This window comes from Vitis vinifera, chromosome 7 (genome assembly GCF_030704535.1).
Source record: "Vitis vinifera cultivar Pinot Noir 40024 chromosome 7, ASM3070453v1".
Taxonomy (NCBI): Eukaryota; Viridiplantae; Streptophyta; class Magnoliopsida; order Vitales; family Vitaceae; genus Vitis; species Vitis vinifera.
In genome coordinates this window covers 30,822,557-30,846,093 of record NC_081811.1, presented here as the reverse complement: position 1 = coordinate 30,846,093, position 23,537 = coordinate 30,822,557, and the positions used below count along the sequence as shown (strand labels likewise).

Sequence of the window (23,537 nt, the reverse complement as noted above, 5' to 3'; positions counted from 1 at the left end):
TATCAAAGCATTAGATTTCTAAATTCTCATACGGCCCTCCCAGAATTCCTTCCAAAGCCTGTTGAATAATTTCTATAGATTCCATCATTTCACCAATAACGAGATAATGAATCTTCTTCTTTTTGCCATTATATATATAGAGGTAAAATTAAATAACTTTCAATAAAAATGTTCATGTTTAGATATTATATATGTTTTATTTAATAGAATATTAAAATATTAATACATCTATATATTAAATTTAATAATATCAAAGATGAAAAAATAAATATTAGTAATTTTTTATTTCTTTATATATATATATATATATACATATATATTTATGATATCATTAGTTCGACCACAGTTTAACAACTGATTCAATGGATAAACCATGAACCGGTAACTTTTCTAGTTTCATGATTGGCCCAATTCTGAAAACGTTGGTTCATACTCATTATCAAATCCTAATGCCTTGCATTTGCTTCCCATGCTTTATGAGAGTAAAAAAATATCTTTTGACATAAAATTGATGAATATGGAGAAATAATAGACATAAATTAGGGTGTTATAGCGAAATATAACAGCTAATCAAATCACATATTATTATATCCAAAAGTAATTATGTTTTATTTTTCGGCCCTAATTTTCATGTCATGATATGTGATAATGTTACTTTTGGATTTGAATGATGGATAATTTAAATGATGACTTTTAAGGACCTATAAAATACGAAATCAAACATTATAAAGAGTTTAATCAAAATTTAACTATTTACATGTGATGAGATAGTTAAAACCTCGATATCAAATAATGTATTTGTAATTTTATTTTATGTCTTAAATTTTATGATACATTTAAATGACTCAAATTATGTGTAGGATGTGAGATTTAAAGTGCGTTTGAAAGTAATTTTAAGAAGCGTTTTTAATTTTTTTAATACTTAATAAATAACAAATTTTCAATTATTAAAAATGGTAGAAACACTTCCTAGAATCTTTACCAAACACAATCTTAACAAATAATAGAATTTGACAAGTGGAAACACCTTTGAAATACTATTTTGACATAAAAAACGGTTCTAAACGATTATAATTTATAAACCTGCTGTTTGAATATTTTTTCTTTCTATAAAGTTTTTTTTTTCTTTATAGATGGAAGAAATGGAGAGAGAAACTTTCATGGGAAGAAATAAAAAGTAAAATAAAATAAAAAATAAACTGCATAGACTTCTTCCAAAGGAAGCTTTGAGGATTAGAGACTATGTATGTATATATAGTTGTGAAATTCTGTAGGGGAAAGCAAAAGACAGGCATCTGAATCAAAGAATCCAAGGAATGAAGATGGAATTTGGAGAATCTTCTGCTGCAAACCCTTCTCAAGAAATCGTCTGGGCTAAACTTGGTCGGTTTTCCATTTTTCTTTTCTTTTTGCTTCCATAAAATGCCTGGTTTGCCTAGAAAAAAAATGTAACAGTGGTAGAAGAAAATGAAATTTTGAATCTTGATATTGCCCTTAACCTTAAAACCCTGTTTGCAGAAGATTCCTTCTTTAATTTTTTACCCATTCCCTTCGTTTTCCCAGCGTCCAAACTTTTTTCTTCTTCTATTTTCTTGTATAGAATGTTCTGTTTGGTTGCGAGAAAATTTACTAGTAACTGAGATTTTGACTCTTGATTTTCCCGTCGTTTTGAATTCAAGAAACTCAAATTCCCATTTTTAAAATTTTTATTCATTTTTCTCTTCTGGTCTAAAGGCTCTGTTTGGTGGTCAAGGCAACGTTACAAGCAACAAGAAATTATGTTTCTTCTTGTTCCAAACTCTTGATATGCTCTGTCTGGTAGCCGAGACAATGTCCCAAAACGTCAAGGAGCTGAAATTTTGAATTTTGATATTGCCTATAGTTTTGAATTCAAGAAACTTAGAACCCCGTTTACATATGATTCCTTCTTTAATTTTCTCTTCATTCCCTTCATTTCCCAGCATCCAAACTTTTCTCCTTCACATTTTTCTCTTCTTTCTGTTCCGTGGTGTAGAATCCTCTGTTTGATTGCGATAAAATTTATGAGAAATGTGACTTTAATCTTGATTTTCCCACCGTTTTGAATTCAGGAAATTTGAAAGCCATACTTAACAGAAATCCATTGTTTTTCATTTTTTTCGATTACGGTATAAAAGGCTCTGTTTTTCCAAGAAACGTCCCGAAACAAAAGGAAACTAGAACTTTGAATCTTGATATTTTATGGTTGTTTCAGATTCAAGAAACCTAGAACCACTTAATTTTTTTTACTTTTCACTTCATTTCATTTGTTTTCTTTTTGAGCTTTTCCCCCCTTTCTTTCTTTTAAGAAATGCTTTGCTTGGTTGTGGAGACAATGTCTGAAAACAACAAGGAACTGAAATTTTGAATCTTGATAATTTCTAATTCAAGAAAATTGAAAATCCACTTAGCAAGAAAATTTTTGTTAACTGTATAATTTCTTGTATAAATGATCTATTTGGTGGCCTAGAAGAAAGAAACTGAAAATTTTGAATCTTGATATTTCCAATGGTGTTGAAGGGGAGAAACTTAGGATCCCACGTAACACAGTATTCCTTCTTCAAATTTCTTTTCTTTTTTTCTTCTCATCATTTATTAATTCTGCTGTTCCATTGCCTAGAAAATGTGGCAAAAGAGAAAGAGACTGATGTTTTTAATCTTGACATTGTGAAGATTGAAAATTACATCATGAATTAGAGTTGCTCAGTCCTTACTATATGTCAAGCAAATATAGAGACCATAAATATTTTGTGGAGTTTAAAACTACTGACAGTTGCCAATTTATAGGCAGGATTTTGTACCTTCATAGATGTTGTTTCTCCTTGATACAGTGCCATCGGACTCGAGATACTCAGAGGTTGAGCTAAGGTTGGATGAGATGGTAATATGCTCGGATGTAATGTTCCCTTCTTTTGACAAGCAGGAATGGTGCAAAGTAACAAGGAATTCTGATCAATGTTCTGCCACAATTCAAAATAAGAGGTATGTCGCTTTTCTTTGAATAAACCATCAGAAGTTGTTCATTTTTTATGTCATGCTGTTGAATCAGAAGCTAGTCCTATATTGCAAAAATTGATGCTGCCAAATCGTAGTTCTTTGTTTTCTGCATTGAAAGTTCCAACTTTTTATTGACATACTGGTCATTAAAGTAGCTGCATTTTTGGTGGTGTCGATGCCCAGTAAAAACTGCATATCTTGGCTTGATGCTGGCTAAGATATCTACAAACATGGGTTAATGTTAGGGAACGTGTTGAGTTAATCTGGAACCTACTAGTCTACCCCATCCCTACTTGGTTTGGTTTGGTTGGGGTTTTAATACATGATTTGGATTGAATGCCTTTTACAAGATTAATGTTTATTGTGCGATATCTTTTTCCATTATACATATTTATTCAAATTAATCTACTGATTTGACTGAAAAGCCTCAGCTTGTAAGTAATAGGCAAGGAATGTATGTCAAGTTGCTATGGGCTATAGCCTAACTCCCGGTCTCATAGGCATTCTTGATTAGGAGAAATAAACAAGTGGTGATGTTCAAACTCATGATCTCTTGTAAAACAAGACTAATATCTTATTAAGCTACCAATTTGACCTAAATGCTCAAGCTGTTAGGTAGTGGTTAACAATGTGTATCATGTTGATATGAATTAGCTATACACACATAAATATGCACTTCTAGTGGAATCAATAGGGAAAGCCTCTCCATCCTGCTGCTGTTTGACAGGATTTGAATGTGTTTAATGTGCTGGGTGTGGGTTTCTTTTGGTGCTCTCTCCACAGCTCCCAAACAATCACAAGGCACAGCTCTCCACAGTCTGCTCCTTCTCCTTTGCACAATTTTGTGTGTGCTCTTAAGTTCAGTTAACAAACATGAAGCTTTGGAATTCTTTTACTTATTTAAAAATATAAATCTGTGCTTCTCCCTCACCAGTTAAATGAAAATATAAATATTGTGAACAGTATTACTTATTTAACAATTGTATTCTTTTTATGTTCAATTGAAGATTTACTTTTTATTTTTTGCTACTAATTCGGTGATAGTTCAAACACTATACTTGTTGATGAGGTTGCCATCCCAAGTGAAGATTCTATTGTTATCAAATGTGGAAGTGAAATTATTCCAGGTCCAAAAAATGAAGGTTAGCATATATTTACATTGGCATCTTGTGTTTTTCATATTAACTTATTTTACTTAACACTTAGAACAGATTTTAGGACAAAACTTTTGGAACCTGAATTGTGGGGCCTGTTAACTGTGTAGCTTGGTTTGATTCATCATACTATACTCTGATATCATACTCCATAATAGTTACATTAAAAGATTTAAGGATGTTGTAAGTCCCTGAGGTTAATCTTTTAGGGGTTCTAGGTTACATTTCAATAATTATTAGATGCAACTCGTTGTAAGTCCCTGAGTTTAATCTTTCCAAGTTGTCTTTCCTAAATGTAAATATTTGCCACATCTGATGTTGTCTTTTTGTTATCTTATGTGTCCTTCAATAAATTATTTTCTGAAAAAATAAAAAAGGAAAGGATCTGTCTCTTTCAACTTTGGATCTCAATCAACATTGATTGGATTTCCTAGATCATGTTATCAGCTCTCATTATTCATTAATACTGAGGCAAAAGTTGGTATAATGTTTCTAGGTGTATCAATGCTTGGTGATTCTTTATCTCACTTTTTTTCACTATGATTTTTTTTTTTTGATAGATAACTTTTTTTCACCATGATTGTTGACACTGTAGGAGGATTTGTAGGTACCAATGGTTTTGGCTTAATAGAACAATATGGAGTAGCAAGAAGAACTCTGTTTTGTCCTCTTCTGCTTGTGAATGATAACTATTCCTTTTCTTTTCAAAAGAATAACTCTGTAATCTTAGCATTATCCTTAGAGCTGCTAGGTGGATTTTGAACATAAGTTTAGCATTCGTAAGAGCCCTCTATTAGGCATCAAATGTTCTTTAGGAGGAGCTTGGTAGAATAGTTCCAAGGCTAGGTTGTAGAAGCAGGTAGACTAGTTTGAAGGAAGTCCTCAGAGCTCTTGTACTTTGTGATCCTGTTATATAAAGGATTTCTAAAAGACTTGAGGATTGGAGAAGAGCCTAGTGTCCTTAAGAGGTAGAACGGTTCTAATCAACTACTCTTGGGAGCATTTTCCTACCTACACAATGTCTATTTTGGGATCCTGGTTAGTGTTGCTGATTAAAAAGTTAAGAGGGTTTTCTTCTAGTCAGGGTCAAGAAGGCTAGTAGGGAACCTTTAATTTGATGGAAGGTGGTGGGCTGTTATAAGAAAGGAGGTTCAATCATTTAGGCTTGAGTAGTGCGACTCTATGGAGTAGGACCCTTATTAACAAGTGGCTATTGAGATTCTCATGGCCTAAAATTCCTTGTGGCACTCTGTTTTTCAAAAGAAAGCTTCATTTGTAACCTTAGTGATAGGTTCTCTTATCATTTTCCATGAAATCATCATTGTTGGAATCACATAATACCAACTCTTATTTTGTTGGAGCTTCAACAATAAGCTACTCCTTTTATAAACAGGGGGTAATTTTGGTTGATTAATTTAGTACATTAAACAAGTAAATATGGGGTTGCAAAAATACGTTTTCAAGAGGGATTGTAAAGTCTTTGAATTCAATGGCAACCTCAATGAAATGTAATTATGTGATATTTGGTTCAAATTACTTGATTTCAAGGTTTTGATTGCTTATTTTGTATTATTTATTTATTTTACTTGATATCTCTAGGGTATTTGAGCTACAGATTTGAAGTAATGTCTCCACAGGAATCCATTAAGGAACAACTAAAGGTGAGCCATTACCAACTATATCTTTTTTTTTTTTTTTTGTTTTGAGAAGTTCATTATCAACTATATCTTATGCCTTTATATATAATCTTTTCATAGGTATGCTGATGACCAAAGTATTTCTTTGCTTGGTTGTGTTAGATTTGTTTAGACGTTGAACATGCAAAATGCAGCATTTGCTTAAACATTTGGCATGATGTTGTAACTGTTGCTCCATGCCTCCACAACTTCTGGTTTGTAACTTAAACTTTTTTTAACAATGGCATTCTTATTTCAAATTATTATTATTATTTTGTGGTGGGTAGAATATGATTTGGCTTTTAATTGAGTTCCCTTGATTTATTTCCAGCAATGGGTGCTTCTCTGAGTGGTTAAGAAGGTCCCAGAACAAACATTCAAATGTGCTATGTCCTCAGTGTAGGGCAATTGTGCAATTTGTTGGAAGAAACCACTTTCTGCGTACTATTGAGGAGGTAACATCTTACGTTTCTCCTCCTTTGTAAACACCAACTTTTGGCTCTATGAAAGGCTTTTGCTAAATGTGTGTGTGTGGGAGTTCCTTTAATCTGTAACTGGTGGGTTGACACCTATTCTTTACTTTAGTTGTATGCCTTAACGTAAATATAATTCAAAAGTTCCACAATGTTAGTAGGTGTTTCTGCCTCATACTATGTGTGCCTCATACACTCATTATGCTTTCTTTTTCAAGGTTTTAGTTTCAACATATTATATGCATATAGAACCGTTAGTTCTTTGTGTGCCTTTTATTTATTTCTGATGATGGTTGTATAAAATGTTAAATTATTGAACTCTTTATCTTACTACATTTTTATTTATTTTTTTATTTTTTTATGATGACTAATACAAATGATTGAATAAGTTCTGAAACTCTAAAATAAATAATATGTTATAATTTATGAAGCATTACATTTACAGCGGTTGTGTCTAACTACTTGTAATTCTTAAATTGAAAATTTAAACTCTATATTTGACATCCTAGTGATCATTGAAGTATATCCATAATATTATTTAAACCAATCTTGGAATTCTCTCTTTATAATTTATTTCTATGTATTAAATCTTCAATTTAAACCTTTCATGCATTTATTGTTTTTGTTCATTAGTATTCCAATGGTTTTGAGCATGTTGTTCCCCCTTTGTGTGGTTATGATTTATTGGGTCTCCTCATTTAACCAACTTGCTACTTGTTTTGTGTAGACTATACTGCAAGCTGATCCCTCCTTAAGACGTTCTGATGAAGAAGTTGCGGTTTTAGAATCCCATGCATCAATCCAATCGAATCTTGTAAGTGGTATTATTAATTGACTCTTATTATTGGCAAGAGTATCATTGTTAGCTTGTAAATAGAAATTTGGTTGGTATTATGATGTAGGTTTTTCTTATTAGCATGAAGATTTAGGGAAGCGAACAATTCCTAGAACAAAGCTTCATCTTCTTCTCCTTCTTTCTTTCTCCTAATATAAACTCAATTTTTTTTAGTGACATAGGAAACCTGTAACAAATAAAAACCCTTTTTGAGATTGTAAATCTGTTCTGATTTCAATTGGGATTGAGGTTTTTTGAAAGTTCTATAACTTGGAAATTGTATAAAACTATGGTTAGGGTCTTAGTATTGATGTTTTGCCCATTAGAAGAAGAAAAAGGTTCTTAACATTGATGTATTATGCTGGAATCCATATTAGAAGGAACTGGATTTTGAATTTTAGAAGGTTTGGAAGAAGTTTTGGGTTTATGGGTATTGATAAAGGATTGCAAAAGAATGGTTTTGAAAGTGTAAGAAGAAGAAAGAGAAGATTTATAACCTAGGAAGTCCATCCAGACCTTGAATTTCAAATGAATCCACTCTCAACATGCATGTCATCAACACAGCAAAAAGAAGTGTGGTGGAACTGCAACAGTCATGCAGTAACCTAATTGAATATCTTACAACCCTAGAAAAACACTCCTGAAACTGCTAGTGACTTTGATGAACAGAACCCTCAAAACTTATATTGGACAAAGGAAAAATAGAAAGAGGAAAGCCTTGGTGGGCACCTCCAGTGACTAACGGCTCCACCAGGTGAGCCCTAGTCCAGTTTAACTGAACATGAACTAAACAACTTGACTTCTTGAGCTGCTTCTAACCTTTCTCTTAACGTCTGAAGATTCTTGAGCAACTTCACACCTCTCTCTCTCTCTCTCTCTTTCTCTCGAATCCTCCTCAAACCTCCCCCCTCAAACGAAACCCAAGAAATAACCATTGCAAAATTCCCTTCCATAAGAAAGTTCCCAATGATTATACCATAAGCTAAAATCAGAAACACCAGATACATTGTGGGTTGCATGTGGCACAATAATAAGAATTACAGGTAGTTCATTGCTGCTTCTTTTGCATTTTGAATTATGTTTTTATAATTCCACCTCCAATACACCTTTTTTATGTTAGTGTATAAACTACCTGTGACAAACTATTCAGTTGTTTGGGCAGCGCAATAGTTTGTTAAGTTTCTTTTTGCTGCACCTTGAAGGATAGCTCACCATTCATTGTGTTGCTTATTTCTCAATTAATGAATCGTTAGTTTTTCATTAAAAAAAAAAAAATGTTTGAGAATTGTTTCTTTTGTGAATTAAATTGGTAATGAATAAAAATTCTGTATGATTATCATATGTTATCACATGATTGATGTGATATTTTGCAGATTTTACATGCACTATTTGATTTTTAATACTGTTCACAACCTTTTAATAATTGCACTTGCAATTCATGTTAGGTCCTTAAGACTGGAACAAAGCTTGGTCGGAAGCGGGCACATTCATCACTAAATGAGGAAAGTGAAGAATTGGAGTTTCCATGCCCTCAATGTGGTAATGTTAACTATCTACAGAATCATATGTTCAGAAATTGTATGCTTAATTGATTTGATCGACTGCAATATGGCATGCACACATTTACTTACCATCAATCTGAACTGGTTGTTCTGTTGCATTATTTATTAGTAGTATTACTGCAAGAAGTTGCTATCATGTATTGATGACTGTTACTTGCATGATTTAGATAATCTCATGAAATTTCTTTTTTAAGTAATGATATAGACAAAGTGTAAGGTTCATTCAATGGCTTCTTATGAATTGTGAATATTTGGTCCTGAGATGTTTTGCTGCTTGATTTTTTTGTTTGTAATCTATTTGAACTAATTCATTTACAAACATCAGGTGCTGAATATGCTGGATTCCTGTGCAACCCTAACACTGTCCATCTACAATGTCATGCATGTGGAGGAATGATGCCATCCAGAAATGATATTGGTGTACCACAACACTGTAAATACTTACCAACACTATTGTTATTTTGTTGGTTTTGTTGTCTTGATGGCTATTTGTGAGTTTGCTTTCCATATTACAATTTCTATCTTGAAATCAGGCAAGGAATCTGCTTGTATCTAGGGTACTATCTATTATTATGTAAATATTGACCAACAGTTTGGGTTGTTTGAATCGAGGTTTTGGACTTTAAACTTTGGTTTAAATTGTAATCTTTCTAAAAGTGGAATAAACAAGTTTATATTTGAAGTCAATGTAGTATTTAAGGGTATCCTTTGTTCTAAACTCAAAATATTTTCATTTTCTTTTGAAGTAGAATTAATTGCTTGAGGAATAAAATCATGATCATAGATACTTTGAGATATGTTGAAGTGCTTCTAGATATGCAAGCATTCCTTATCTTTCCTTCTCTTGCAGGTTTAGGATGTGATCGGGCATTTTGTGGTGCTTATTGGCATACACAAAGATTTGGTGGAAGTGACTCTCACCCAGTGTGCTGTCATGAAACTTTTAAACCAGTATGTGCTGTTGCTTGCTTTTATGGTTACAGAAGTTAGTTGCTTTCAATAACTTGCTTATCTGGATTATATTTACCTTGCCCCTCTCTATATGTATGGGAAAAAGTTTTTAACATCTCCTTTGAAGAGGCTTTGTCCTCTTATCATACCATGGGGCATTGTTGTGTGGATGGTTGATATTAACGAACCATTGGCCGACCAGGACACATCCAGCCGCAGACTCATATGCTACCCAACCAGTCTGGTAAGCTATTGAGCTGGATATGGGCTAACCTGTGGAGTCCATTAATAGGGACAAGTTTCAAGCAACCTCTTAAAAGACTATATTGATATACTTAGCATTAATATGAATGAGTTTTTAGCATATGTTTACTTGTACAATTACTCACAGATTAATACATGAATCTGTGCACTCATAAACATATGATATTAAGTACCCAAATAAATACATGTACACATACTGACATACATATATAGTGCTAAACAAATAAAAACATGAAAGCATACTTACATAAAGACGATAATAACCATATAAAAACATCCTCACAAACACATAAATATATTCTCATTAAAAATGTATATGTGTGTGTGCATGTATATTAATTTAAAAAACTGCAAATTTACTTTATCTTGAAAAGACCATCAAAGTTCGGCAGCCCCTCAAACCTGCAGATCATCCTCTACATCGTGATTGACCACGTGTGAGCCCTTTGACAATCACTAATTGCAGCCTCCATTTCAAGGCCCAAATTCACAAGCAAGTCAATCTCACTGTTGAATCCATTCTTTGTTGTTTGATAGGGTTACCTAACGAGGATGCAGTAGTGTGGGCATATATGCTTGTGGGTTATGCACAGGAATGTTCTTCTGAGGGTGGCATTAGAGTTTCATATAGAATTCAGAAAAAAAATGTGGGGATTGAAATCTTGAATTGAATGAAGTTGCCTTTGTTGATTCTGTTTGGTCTTGCACAAGGGAAGGCATCCAACTATGCCTGCTAGATCCTGATAATGTGGACTCAGCTAAAGTTTGCTGTTGGACTGGCATTAATAGATATGTGTAATTGGTGTGAGAGTGTGGAGTATGTTCACATTTCAGATGCATGATTTTACTGATTCAGGAATTCAAAAGTTTTAGGAGATGATGTGGAAAGATGAAACCAAATAGATATTTAATTAATGGAATATAAAAATTGGGCAAAATTTTCTATTTATGTGCACCAGCTCTTAGTTGAACCTTTTATTCTATTTTGCTTTTCAAAATTAGAAGTATTAATGACAATTTAACTTCAGCCTTTCAGAAGTCCCTCTGGATGTTATTTTGTTATAGAATTTAAGCTTTGCCTTATAATCTGCTAATAGCATTGATGAATGGGTCTATGCTCCATGAGCATTGATTATTATTTGTCTCAATAGTTACTGACATACTGTTTCTTGCAATATCTATATTGCTGTTGTTGGAAAAGTAATGCTTGTCTTCAGGTACTGTCTTAAAATATATACGATGTGCTCATGTAAATAGTTGTGAATCTGCTGTTGCTTTCTAAAATATGACATTTCTGTATGCTTTGCAGATATCAGACCATACTATCTCCAGAATTCCAACTTTGGCACATGAAAACAATTGGCATGAACAAAATGTATTGATATCTCTCTTCCAAAAATATTCTTCTATTGTAGGTGTGTTATCAATAAAGGGTTTAATTTTCTTACATCTTAGAAGTTTCCAGATCACAGAGAGGTGCATCAGACAAATGGGGAAAACATTGCAGGATGTTATCTCAGAATTGCTTATTAGATTGAGCAACAGGGAAATTGGTAATTTTATGAGTTGTTTATTTCTGCACCTTGATCTTGAATCACAGAGTTGGTCTGTTTATGAAATTCCCATTTATGTGATGCTATAAACAAATCATTGGGCAAAATTATTCATAATTATCTCTGATCAGCGTTCCTCTTATTGCGATAGTTTTTCCTCTGATCAACCAGTGGATAATTATGCTCTCTAAATCTTCTGGTTAACCCTCTTTTGTTCTCATTTGTCTGCAAACCAATGATTCATGAGTATGTCTGCAAACCATCCTCACAGGTGGCATATTTTTGGCCTTTAAGTAATTCCTTAACTCAAAATAATCATTCTTGTACTTATAATTTGTTCATTGAGAATCATTCTCTAGAGCATGCCATCAAATTGATAGCTCATTGATCTTAATTGTTTATTGGATTTGAATTGGTGGATGAGGTTTGCATCATATCTCAATGTTTCTTTTTCCTTTTTTCATCCTGGTGTTTTCCGTGTTATCATGTTGTGCATATGAATAAACACACTCTCTCTGTTGTAGCTTCATTAAGGAAAAATTTGAGCAGTCCATTTCGTTCCATGTTCCCCTCATATCATGCACCCATTAGGGTCTCCCTCCAAGAGTGTCATACTATCTTTTTCCAGTCTACCTTTTTCCCCTACATTTTCCCCTGATGGTTTATGCTGTTAATGTTTATTTGCCTGGATAATGGAATATAAATATACTGGAATATTAGTATAATTAATTGCTCAATTTTCTTTTCTGCTGAAGATGTAATTTAGTTTTTATCTGGAGGTGATTGTGTTGTCTGCAGATCGAACAAGGATGCAACTTAACCATTCTGAGATGATAACTGCTAGCACATATGTTTGCAAGTAAGTTTTGTTTTGAGTCCTTGTATTCTTATGAAATAAATTAATTTTATACTTGCAGTTACTGGTTGTTCATTTGTTGTGTTGGTTAATTTATCTAATATTTCTGGGGTGCTAAAACAGAATCCAAGTTTCTACATTTTGTGGTAGGTGCAGTGTATCTCTAAGATTGAGATCTGCATGCTTCCTCATTTTTGTGTAATTGAGAGAGTGTTTATTTCACCTGCAGTTATCGAATCCTTCTCCTGCTGCTTAGGTTTAGTAGGAGAAAGCTTGCTTTGTAGACACAGCAACACTCAAAAGTCAAGGCATGAAAACACGATTATGTATGCGTATACACATACATACACTATAATAATGATAATAATAATTGTATAGGGTGACAAGCGCTTTTGACTTTTCATTTATCAATATGAGTAAAACTTCCATATTTTTCATGGATTGTGTTGAGGACGTATGGTGATTCATAGGGGTAAATTTTCCAAGGTTCTTGGTAATTGGGGTAGGTAATATACGACAAATAAAAATAATAATTTTAAATTCAACTTCGATATTCAACGGAATATGAGGATATTAGGTTAGTAGTGAAGCATACAAGGAAAATGCCTTTTGTTAGAGAGTTGATTTGGGGAAAGACACTTTCTCCCTTTTTCTTTCTATGGATTTCCTTTCTCATCTTGCACCATGTACTGCACATGGATCCGCTTGAATGAAGTGGGGTCCAACTGAATGCATGATGGAAATGGGATGGTAATGCATTGGAAGAAAAAGTGCTGGATGAGAAGATACAGTCATGTGGAACCGATAGTAGCAAACAAGATTCTTTCGATGCAATTGTCCTTGTTGACATGGTTCCTTGTTCTTGAACTTGTGAGATCTTGAATAACAATCACATTTCTTTGAACATGGTGGCATAGTGGTTCACACGAGAAGTATTGCTAATTAAAACTTGTTGATTGATTTTGGGGTTCATGTACTTACAGTCCATTATGTCCATCTGCATCTCTATTTAAATGCAGTGAGTGCTATGACAAATTGGTCTCGTTCCTCTTGTACTGGTTTCGAGTTTCGATGCCAAAATCTGTAAGTATCTCCAACATAAAGCAGTATTATGTGGAATTAGTAGTCATCTATGAAAATTTTCTGATTCTGATTATTTTCCTGGGCCTGTCGATTAGGTCCTTTACATGTTTGTTGAGCAAGAATATTAATCAGCATCATTATGCTTGTCATTTTTTTTATACCCCTGGTGCTGCAGTTTCTTCATTATACACTAAAAATATTAAAATTTTGAGTTGTGTTAAATCATGGAGGAACCCTTGAAATCAAATTGAAAATAGATAGGGTATCATTCTAGTGGTATCTCCTGTGACCTGTGAAAAAAGGATTGATGAGGATGAATCTCCAAGATATACAACAAGAAAGGGAATTAGTACTCCTTAACCCTAAAAGATAAAAACCCTGGCCCACCTATTTGATTGAACACAATCATCGTAGGGTTGTCCTACATTAAGGACACTCCATTTCTTGTGATTTTGGTTTTCCCTGCACACTATTTATTCATCCCATGTATTAAAAAGGATAATATATGTAACCCCTACACCTTTGGTTAATCAAGCTTTGATACCATTTTGATCTATTAACTTTTCCAAAAGCTTAAATTATTAGGATTTGTTTTTTCAACCTTCTATATGTTGAGTTACCAGCCTTCAAAGAAAGCAAATCATAAAATGGCGATTACTGTTTGTGATAAGTAGAAGGAGGACTTTATAAACCGAGAACTATAGTTAATCAGAGCTCTAATACTATATCGAGTCATCAACTTTCCTAAAGCTTAAAGCTATTAAGGATTTTGGGTTCACAATATATATCATGAGCTAACACCAAATGTATTATTGTAGTTTCTACCTCCAGATGCATCTAAAAGGGAAGATTGCTGGTATGGATATGCGTGTCGGACACAGCAACACAACGAAGAACATGCCCGGAAACGGAACCATGTTTGCCGTCCAACCAGAGGCAGTAACATGTAGCATGCCGCTTCTTATCTGTCGATAAAAGAATCATCTGTAACAACAGTTTATAACTGCGACAGACCCTGCTGTTTATATATCCCTCAAGGCATTTGGATTAACTTTGATTTTCTCTGTGGGTGTGTAGAAAATTTTCTTGGCAAAATTTTGGATCAAATCTGCTAATCTAGCTAAGTTTCTGGGCATATAAAATAATAGAGATGCATTTTCTGGGCATAGAAATTCAGTAAACTGCTGCTATCTTAGTTACTAACTAATTGTACAAATTGTTGGATAAGACATTTTAGCCACCTATCCCAGAAATAAGTCCGATATTTTTAAAGGGTTGGTAGATTTACGTTATTATCATTTTTATTACACCATGAATTTCACGTGAACAAAGACGATAAGACATATTTTAGCATTGAGCATTGACCTTAGGACCCAATTTTAAAGGCTATGTTTGGTTTCCGAAAATGCGAGGGAAAGAAAAAAAGTGAAAGGAAAATAAAAATTAAATTTAAAAGCAATAAATTATTTTATATGTTATTTTCAACTCATTTCATTTATTTTTTCTTTTTATTATAAAGATTAAATAATTTTAAAATATATAAAATTTTTAATTAATTTTAATTATATTATATTTTATAATTGGGTTTGAAGAAGCAAGACTTAAAAAGGTACCATGCTGAGAAAATCCTGAGTTTTAAAATGGTAGATGACAATAGAACAAGCCGGCATGTTTCATAATCTAGTTTATGATATTATAGATTGAGGTATCAGAAAAAAGTTTGGACTAGCTCCATGTTAGGTTTGTAGAAAGACAAACCATAAGGCAAAAGATTGTTTTCATAGAAAAAGGTCAAACTCCGAAAGTTCCTGGCTCTTCAATGACTCAAAAGCTCCATGTTAGTTAAATATGAATTTTCTTTTCTTTTCTTTTCTTTTTTTAGTTGCAAATGGTAATCTCTCCAATGATTGGTGTAAAGTAATGGATTAGGACATGTCAATTTGAAAAAAATTAGATGGATAATAAATTTAGATCTTATTCAAAAGTTTGAAATGAATGCTAAGGTAAAATGTAAATGTCATGTATAAGTTAAACAACCTAGGAAACCGGTTAAATATGTGAAAAGAGAAACTAAATTATTAAAATTGATTCACATAACATATGATTTGAACGATACTATTGCCGATGTTAATAAAATGACATTTTATAACATTTATTGATGATTATTCAAAATATTGTCATTTTTTTTATTAACTTTGAAAATGAGTTGTATGATGAATTCAACATATATGAAGCTTTGATAAAAAATCAATAAGAAAAAAAATTAAAATTGTGAGGTTAGATAGAGGGATGAATATATATATATATATATATCAAGATAAATGATTGAATTTTATGAACAACATATGCTAATTGATCAAATAATTGCATCCTATTCACCTAAATCTAACAAAGTTAGAGAAAAAAAAAAAGAGAATCTTATTAGATATGGTAAATGATATGTTGACTAGTTTAGTGTTTATCAAATAATTCATGAGGCGAAACCTTATATTTGTTGGTCACATCCTTGTAAAATTTGGAAAAATTGAATATTTAGGTGGTGTTTGTTTTTTTACTTAACTCTAATATAACTTTAATGCTTAATAGTATTAAGTATTAGATTGTTTGTTTTTTTAATATTTTATTTATATTAAATATTAAAAAGTAAAGAAAAATCAACATATTACTTTTTGCATTTAGAAAAAGCTAAATATTTTAGTTTTTTCTATTCAACAAAAAATTTATAATAAGTCATGAAAAAATAGAAAAACAAATAACTTAAAGTTTGAAAGCAAATTGCTTTCAGTAAAAAGCTAAAAAAACAAACACCCTCTAATCTAAAAATATTTAAAAGTAAGGAAATATCTAGTTAAAGTCAATATTTCAATAAATAAGAAGAGAAAATTATGTCATAAACTGCAAACCGCATATTCATTAGATATTCTTTAAATAGTGTGAGTTAAAGATTTCTAAAAATAAATTCTAAAATTCCTCAAATCTCTAATAGTGCTATACACCAGAGTGTCATGTGATGTATTTTTTTTAAACATATCTTCCTTACGAATAAAATTTAAACTTAAAAAAAAAAAAAATCAAAATCATTCTAAATCCAAGGAGAAGTGAAAGGAAAAGAATTGAAAAGAATTTAGTAACTAAGTTTTTTCACATACTTGGTTGAAGCTAATTCTAAAACATGTGCTGAAGTAAAGTTTTCTTTAGATGCTCCTATTTGGAAAGTAGTAGATAGTGAAATGAACTCAATGACTAGCAATAGGATTTTTGGTTTTTAATTGATCTACATGGTTGTAAAATAAATGGAGAAAAACGTTAAGAACATATAGAACTATAGGAAAATTAAATTCGATAATGCCACTATTAAAAGAAAAAAAAAAGATTTTTTTCTTTTCTATCCAGGAAGATCTCTCTCAAATAACAAGAAGAAACACACTTCTTTCTATCTCTCTTCTCGAAAAAGTTAAGACAAAAAAAGAACATGTCTTTTTTTTTCTCTGTGACAACTAAGGTCAAGGCTCTTGTGTTGTGGAAAAGAAGAGTTTTTATATTCGTAATTTCATTCATAACTTGAGACGAGAAAATTGATTAGTAAAACAACTAATCAAAATTTTTGGGCATTTCAAAAGGTAACCCGAAAAACTTATTTTACATCAAATACTTATTCACATATAACTAGAATTACAACTATTAGAGTTTTAATTGTAGTAGTTTCAATTTATAAATTAAAGTGTATCATATAGATGTAAAAACAATGTTTTTGAATAGTGAATTATGCGAAAAAAAATTATATAAATTAACTCGAATGATCTATTATTTCTAGGTAAGAGAAGAAAGTGTGTAAAATAATTAAATTACTTTACGATGATTAAAACAAACCCCTGCATAATGACGTACAATTTTTGGTGAAATGATATAATCTAATGGTTTTCACTATTAACGATTTTGACTAGTGTGTTTATTTCAAATACTTTAATCATGCTTGTACAATACTTTGCTTATATGTTCATCATATCCTTATTTTTGGAACAAATTTAGAAGTTATTAAAGAAATAAAAAAATTATTCAATAATTTTGATATAAAAAACTTAGGACCAATTGATGTTATGTTAGGTATCAAATTAATAAAATCTAATAATGAGTTTATTTTAACTCAATCATATTACCTTGAGCAATTGTTGAAATTTTTTAACTATTATAATGTTAAGCTTACTTCAACTTTTTATGACCCTAACTTGCATTTGAGAGAGAAAAACATTAGAGAGAAAATATCTTTCAAAACAAATATTTTCAATTAATAGGATCTCCAGCGTATTTGACTAATTACACAAGAACGGATTTAACCTATGTAGTTGGTAGGTTGAGTAAACATACTAGCAATCCTAACATAGAACACCAAAATGCACTAGAAAGGGTATTTGGATATCTTAGTAGCATAATAAATTATAAGATTCATTATTTGTGACTTCCTATAATTTTAGAAGGATTAAGTTGTTAGGAACTTTAGATTGCTTCGTTCTTTGGCCTTGGATCTTGTAATGTTATCAATTAGTGTAGTGTTATCAACCTATCAAGATTACCATTCTAATCCTAATATTACATATCCTCCTATTATGTGATCAATTAACATACTTTCACTCATAATAAGCATATGTTAACTTCCACTTAAAGAATTACTATAGTCACAAATTTTATGATCACATGTCCTTAAGATCACCTAGGGGACACATGATCTTAGTCTTATGAGATATCATAGTATCTCTATTGAGAATACTTATTGTCATTAACCTCCATAAACAATAACTCAATTTGTAGGAATCTATGACCATATTAAAGTTTTACCTATAGGTCAAAATCTCTTGTTAATTTCAACACAAGGTCAATATCCTTTTAAGGTTAAGAGTCCATGCAATATAATAACTTAATGAATCATGACAACTTGATAGTCTTATGTCATAATTCATCATAGGTCTTGTCTAATATGTAACCATACGTATTAATGCATTCACCATGGGAATCTCATCCTAATGGTCAAGATAAGTCATCCATTCAATTAAGAGGTAATGATAGTCTCTACTAAATTGCCTAAATTTATAAATCAATTGTGAGCTACTTATCATTTTGCAAAAAGCCATTACTTGTACCTTATGTGTGCTTGGAACCTCATATTACTTTGTTCCAAGTCCTTGGATCTCGTAAGGTGCATACATTTATCCCTAGGCATTCATTATGAGGTTTTGGATCTCGTAGGGTGTATGCATCTAGGTATCTCTAAAGGACTAAAATGACAATAAAAAACATTATTAACTATAGAACTAGAGATATAGTACTCACACATTTGATTTGGATGTTCCCAAATCAAAATCCATTCTATAAAGATAAAGTTCACAATCTAGAGGTCTCGTTCACTTAAGATCTTTTACCCGATAACTTGAACCATGATCTTGGTACTTCAAAGTGTGGGCTTTGGAAGGGTAGAAACCTAGGTTCTTTTTCTTTCTCTAAAGGTGGAAGACGATCATTTAAAGTTGTTAGAAAAATTAGACTAATCCAACCTATGGTAATCACCCTAAAGGGAGGGTGAATAGGGTGATGGTCTCTTTTTGCAAATTTAAACTATGTGAATGTAAAAGATAATTATATGCAAATATATAATAAACAATATAAAGATAATTGCATATAAATTAAAAGAGTAAGGAAGAGAGAATGCAAATACAAGATTTTATAGTGGTTCGGCGTAACCCAGCATGCATCCACTCTTCTCTAGCTTCAATCCCAAGCTTGAGGTTCTACTAATTCAAGGCTTCCAAACCAAGCCTTTAAGCAATACAATTGGATTATGGTTCCAATTCACCCTCTTGAACTTTGGCTCCAAGCACCCTTTACACTTCTCAAGAGATACCCTACTCTTGAACAACCCCTCAAGTGATACCCCACACTTGAGAAACTTCCTCTCAAAGATTGATAAATAAATGGTCTCATAAAATCCTAGTACAAAAACTTTAAGTTCAAATGATACAAGAAAACTAGGATTGAAAGGTGCACTAATGATATGCACGTTTTAGAACAATGGTGCACTCAAAACACTCCTCCAAGACTCAAATATAATTAAGAAATGTTTGGGAATGTTCAACTCATGAAACAATAAAGATTGGAACCTTTTAATAGAAGAAAACGACTAAACTAGTCGTTGGGGGTTTGACCAGTCTAGCTGAGGGTCGACCAATTGACTGGTCGTTAGAGCATTAAATGCTTTGGCAGGTTACTGTTGCCTCGATCGGAAGTCGATCGAGAAGGAGAAAACCTCAACCGGGAAGGGAAGGCTATTGGATGAGAGAGAGTGTTTTTAGCACTCCTCGACCGGACAAGAGGAACCGATTGACCGGTACCCTAGCCGGTTGAGCCGGTTGGCCCAGTGTCTCGATCGGTTCAACGTTTTTGGCCTCGACAACCACCTTTCTCAACTTAAAACATTTTTAAACAAGTTTGAAAAACATTTGACACAAGGTTTTAGTTGAAAACATGAAATCATCCAATTTTAAAATATTTAAAACAAAATAACTCTTGGATGATTTTGGTGCATAAGTAAAAAATGTAATGCATGAAAAAAACCTAGTGCACCAACAACCTTACAAAGAGATCTTATGAAGCTTGGGTCTTGAAAAACACTTCTCTTTAAGGTCTTCTTCTTTTTCATGATTTCTCTTTGACTTGATTTGTCTTTGTGATTGTTACTTTGGAAATCGTCTTGCCTAAACACACTTGAAATATAATCATTAGTTCTAAACCTTGTTTTGTTATCATCAACATCAAAATTAACCAAACATTGGTTTCACAAAAACCATTGAAATCGTAACCTTAACCCTTAAGGGGTATTTACAGGGTTCTCTTACCGAGTTTAAGTAACTGAAAACATATTTTATAAATTAAAAAAAAAAAACTAAAAAACTTAGAAAATTTTGAAAAAACTTAGAAATATTTTCTTTCTTTTAAATTCAAAAAACATTTGAAGATTTTATTTTTTAAATTCTCAATTTAAAATTATTTTCCAAATTAAGTTTATTCTAAATTTCTATATAAGTCTATTTTATCCCTTCTGCATCATTATTCCCAATTAATTTAACCATATTTATTTATGTAATGTTGAGTTGATTATGTAGCAACCTTGAATTTTAAAAAATGAAGTAAATCACTTAAAAGTGCATAGAGTCTTGAATCAAGATGAATATAACAAAATTGTCAACTTAATTTAAATAACCTTATGTACTAATAATATCATCTTTTAACAATTTTGTGACAAAATTACATGTATATAAACTGTCAATACTCTCAAACAAAGTTTACAAAAGATTTGGAAAGCCTTTTTAAAAAAAAAGATCTCAATTTGAAATTTCCTAATTAAGTTTATTTTAAATTTTCATAAAAGTACATTCTATCCATTTCATGTCATTATTCCCAATTAATCGAGTCATTCTTACCTATGCAATCCACAATCGATTTTTCAGCAATCTTAAATCTTCAAAGATAATATAAATCATAAAAAAAACTACATAAAGTTTTAAATTATAATGAATAGTACAAAATTACCAACTTAATCTAAATAGCTTAATGCAGTAACAATCTCCTTATGAACTAGAAATTTTCAAATTTTGGGATCTACACTTTATCTATCATAATTTTATGATAAAACAATGATTACATTAAACTTATTCTAAATTTTCATATAAATATACTTTTTAACTTCTTTCCCATTACTTCAAAGAAATTCTTTTGTACCTACTTTAAATTTATTTCTTATTTTCTTTACTTGCAAAAACATTAATAAATTTTTAATGTAAGATTTTGAATTCTTTTGTGCTTTATTTTGTTTTTTTTCTTCCACTAGGACTACTTAAAAGAGCCCTTGAGTTTCATACATTCTTGTTGTGTTTGGATTCAATGACAAAAGCCAAAACTTGCACCTCCAAAGGAATTATTGTGACATTTATAAGAATTGTACAAGACATTGCAGCCATCTAACCCTGAAAGAAGCCAGACCTTTTAAATTGTTGATGGATACATGTTATTGTATCATGAAATTCACCTAAACAAATGAAATACACCCCTATTCAATGAACCCTCTTTTGCAGATTCTAGCATTGATTGTGACCTTAGGGAACCCCCATCTTTTAGTATTTGCAGATTTTTCCTAAAAAAAAAACCATGGGCCATTGGTTCATGTGGTTCTAGAACTTATTTTTAAAAATTATTTATAAGTTAAAAAATAAAAAATAACTTTTTGGTATTTTTAAAAAGGATTAATTTTATTTACCTCCCCAAGTTTTGGCTAAATATACTTAGCCCCATTGATTTCAAATTTCATCACACGTCTCTCATATTCTTCTTATTTGATATTTTCACGTATCTCTCATCTGATTAAAACTAAGAGAGTTATTTGACAAATTTTTAAACTAATAGAGTTAGTTGTATTTACCTAAAACCTTAAAAAATGAGAGTTAAATTAATCATTTTTAAAAAATCATGGTGTTGAGGGGAAGTTACTTTTAAAAGCATTTTCTAAAAATATAAAAAAGAAAAAACCCTATTGTGCTATTAGGTTTTTATTTTATTTTTAAATATTCTATTTTGATTTTCTAAAAAAATTGAAAATTCAATTTGTATAGTATTATTCAATTTAATTCAACTCTTATTAAAAATAAAAAATAAATTTTTAATTACAAATAAATTTAATAATAAATAGTTTCTAGTGAATATGAGTATTCATATTATAATAAAATCATAAATTATATTTCATGTTAAAAGATGATACTAATTTAGTATTTATTTAAAAATAATAATAACATCATAAAGAGAAAACAAATTTTTTCAATCAAACAAATAAATAATAATGCTTAATAATGTTTTATTTAAAATGTTTTTAAAATAACAAACAAAGTTTAATTCTTTTTATGTATAAATAAATCAAAATTTTCTTTGGTTTACAATTAATTATTTGAATTTCAATATTTTTTTTAAAAAAAAAGTAGATTCCTTAAAGAACCTAAAACTTAAGCACTACTTATTTAAAATTTATTTTTTTAGTGAGAGAATTTGGAAAATATAGCTGCATATGAAGGAGTAGGGTAGAATCAACTCATTTAGGTTTATTTTATTTTGTTTTTTTAATGCTAATCGAATTTACTTTTAAGTTATAAATTATTTAAAAATATTATTAAATTCATTAATAAATCCAATATATTAAGTTTTCCTTTATTTGAAGTCACTTATTCAAGGATAAGGGCATGTTTGGTAAAACTTAATAGTTATTACTTAATGACTTAAGTTGATTTTAAGTTAAATTATACTTAAGTTGTTAATTTAAAATTTATTATTTAAGTATTAAAATTGTTTCATAAAATTAACTTAAAATTTATTCTAAACCATCAAATTAACATATTTATCCTCATAAATTTTAACTAGGTTAAAGGATGTTCAATAACAATGGAACTTGTGGACTGGTAAAAAAATCATGAAGGTAATAAAAGTAAATGAGAATGAAAAGGTAAAATGAATATTTGAACTTAAAAATAAGCTAATTGTTTTTACTTATTATTTAAAGTTATTTTTATTTTAAGTCATACCATTAAGTTATTTTACAAAATATACTTAATTTACTTAATGACTTAAATTAAGTTATTAAGTTATTTTAAATTATTAAGTTAGTTTATCAAACAACTACTAAAAGTCATAAAAATATAGTTATGTGCAAAAGAAAAATAACAAAGTCATTCTAAACTAATTCTAGTTTGTGAATAATTAATAGTGATTGGGCTAATTTTTGAATTCCAAATTATATTTTAAAATGAATAGACTTATTAACAGACACAATGTATCAAGTATTATTTGATTCGAGGTCTACTTGTCTTTTTGACAATTTTATTTTATTTTTTAAAAATGGTTCAATACAGAAGAGAAATAACATAATTATTTTAAATCAATTTTTTGTATTAATTGAGTTAATATTTGGATTTCAAATTATATATATAGATATATAACGATGAAAGTCATTATCAGTTCGTGACTTTTTAATATTAATTGGATTGATTTTGTTTTTGTGTTCGATGATTTCCAAGTGTTAATCAGAT

At 30.8% G+C, this 23,537-nt stretch overlaps 1 protein-coding gene across 3 annotated transcripts; it reads left to right on the top strand.

Moving 5' to 3' along the window:
* Positions 1-1,124: 1,124 nt before the first annotated feature.
* Positions 1,125-14,473, top strand: LOC100266579 (uncharacterized). 3 transcript variants are annotated; one of them, XM_002268382.4, is made up of 15 exons: positions 1,125-1,383; positions 2,850-3,000; positions 4,060-4,157; positions 5,769-5,830; positions 5,969-6,060; positions 6,177-6,300; positions 7,046-7,132; positions 8,599-8,692; positions 9,041-9,148; positions 9,566-9,666; positions 11,240-11,305; positions 11,396-11,483; positions 12,282-12,342; positions 13,359-13,422; positions 14,241-14,473. In XM_002268382.4, exons 1-15 carry the CDS (start codon positions 1,317-1,319, stop codon positions 14,370-14,372), a joined length of 1,395 nt encoding a protein of 464 aa, XP_002268418.2. In that variant the 5' UTR covers positions 1,125-1,316; the 3' UTR covers positions 14,373-14,473. The 3 variants fall into 3 exon arrangements, 2 of the variants coding, with proteins under 2 accessions (XP_002268418.2, XP_019076920.1); XR_002030546.2 differs by lacking the exon at positions 14,241-14,473 and having other exon boundaries at positions 11,386-11,483; positions 13,359-13,412; XM_019221375.2 differs by lacking the exon at positions 13,359-13,422.
* The last annotated feature ends 9,064 nt before the right edge of the window (positions 14,474-23,537 follow it).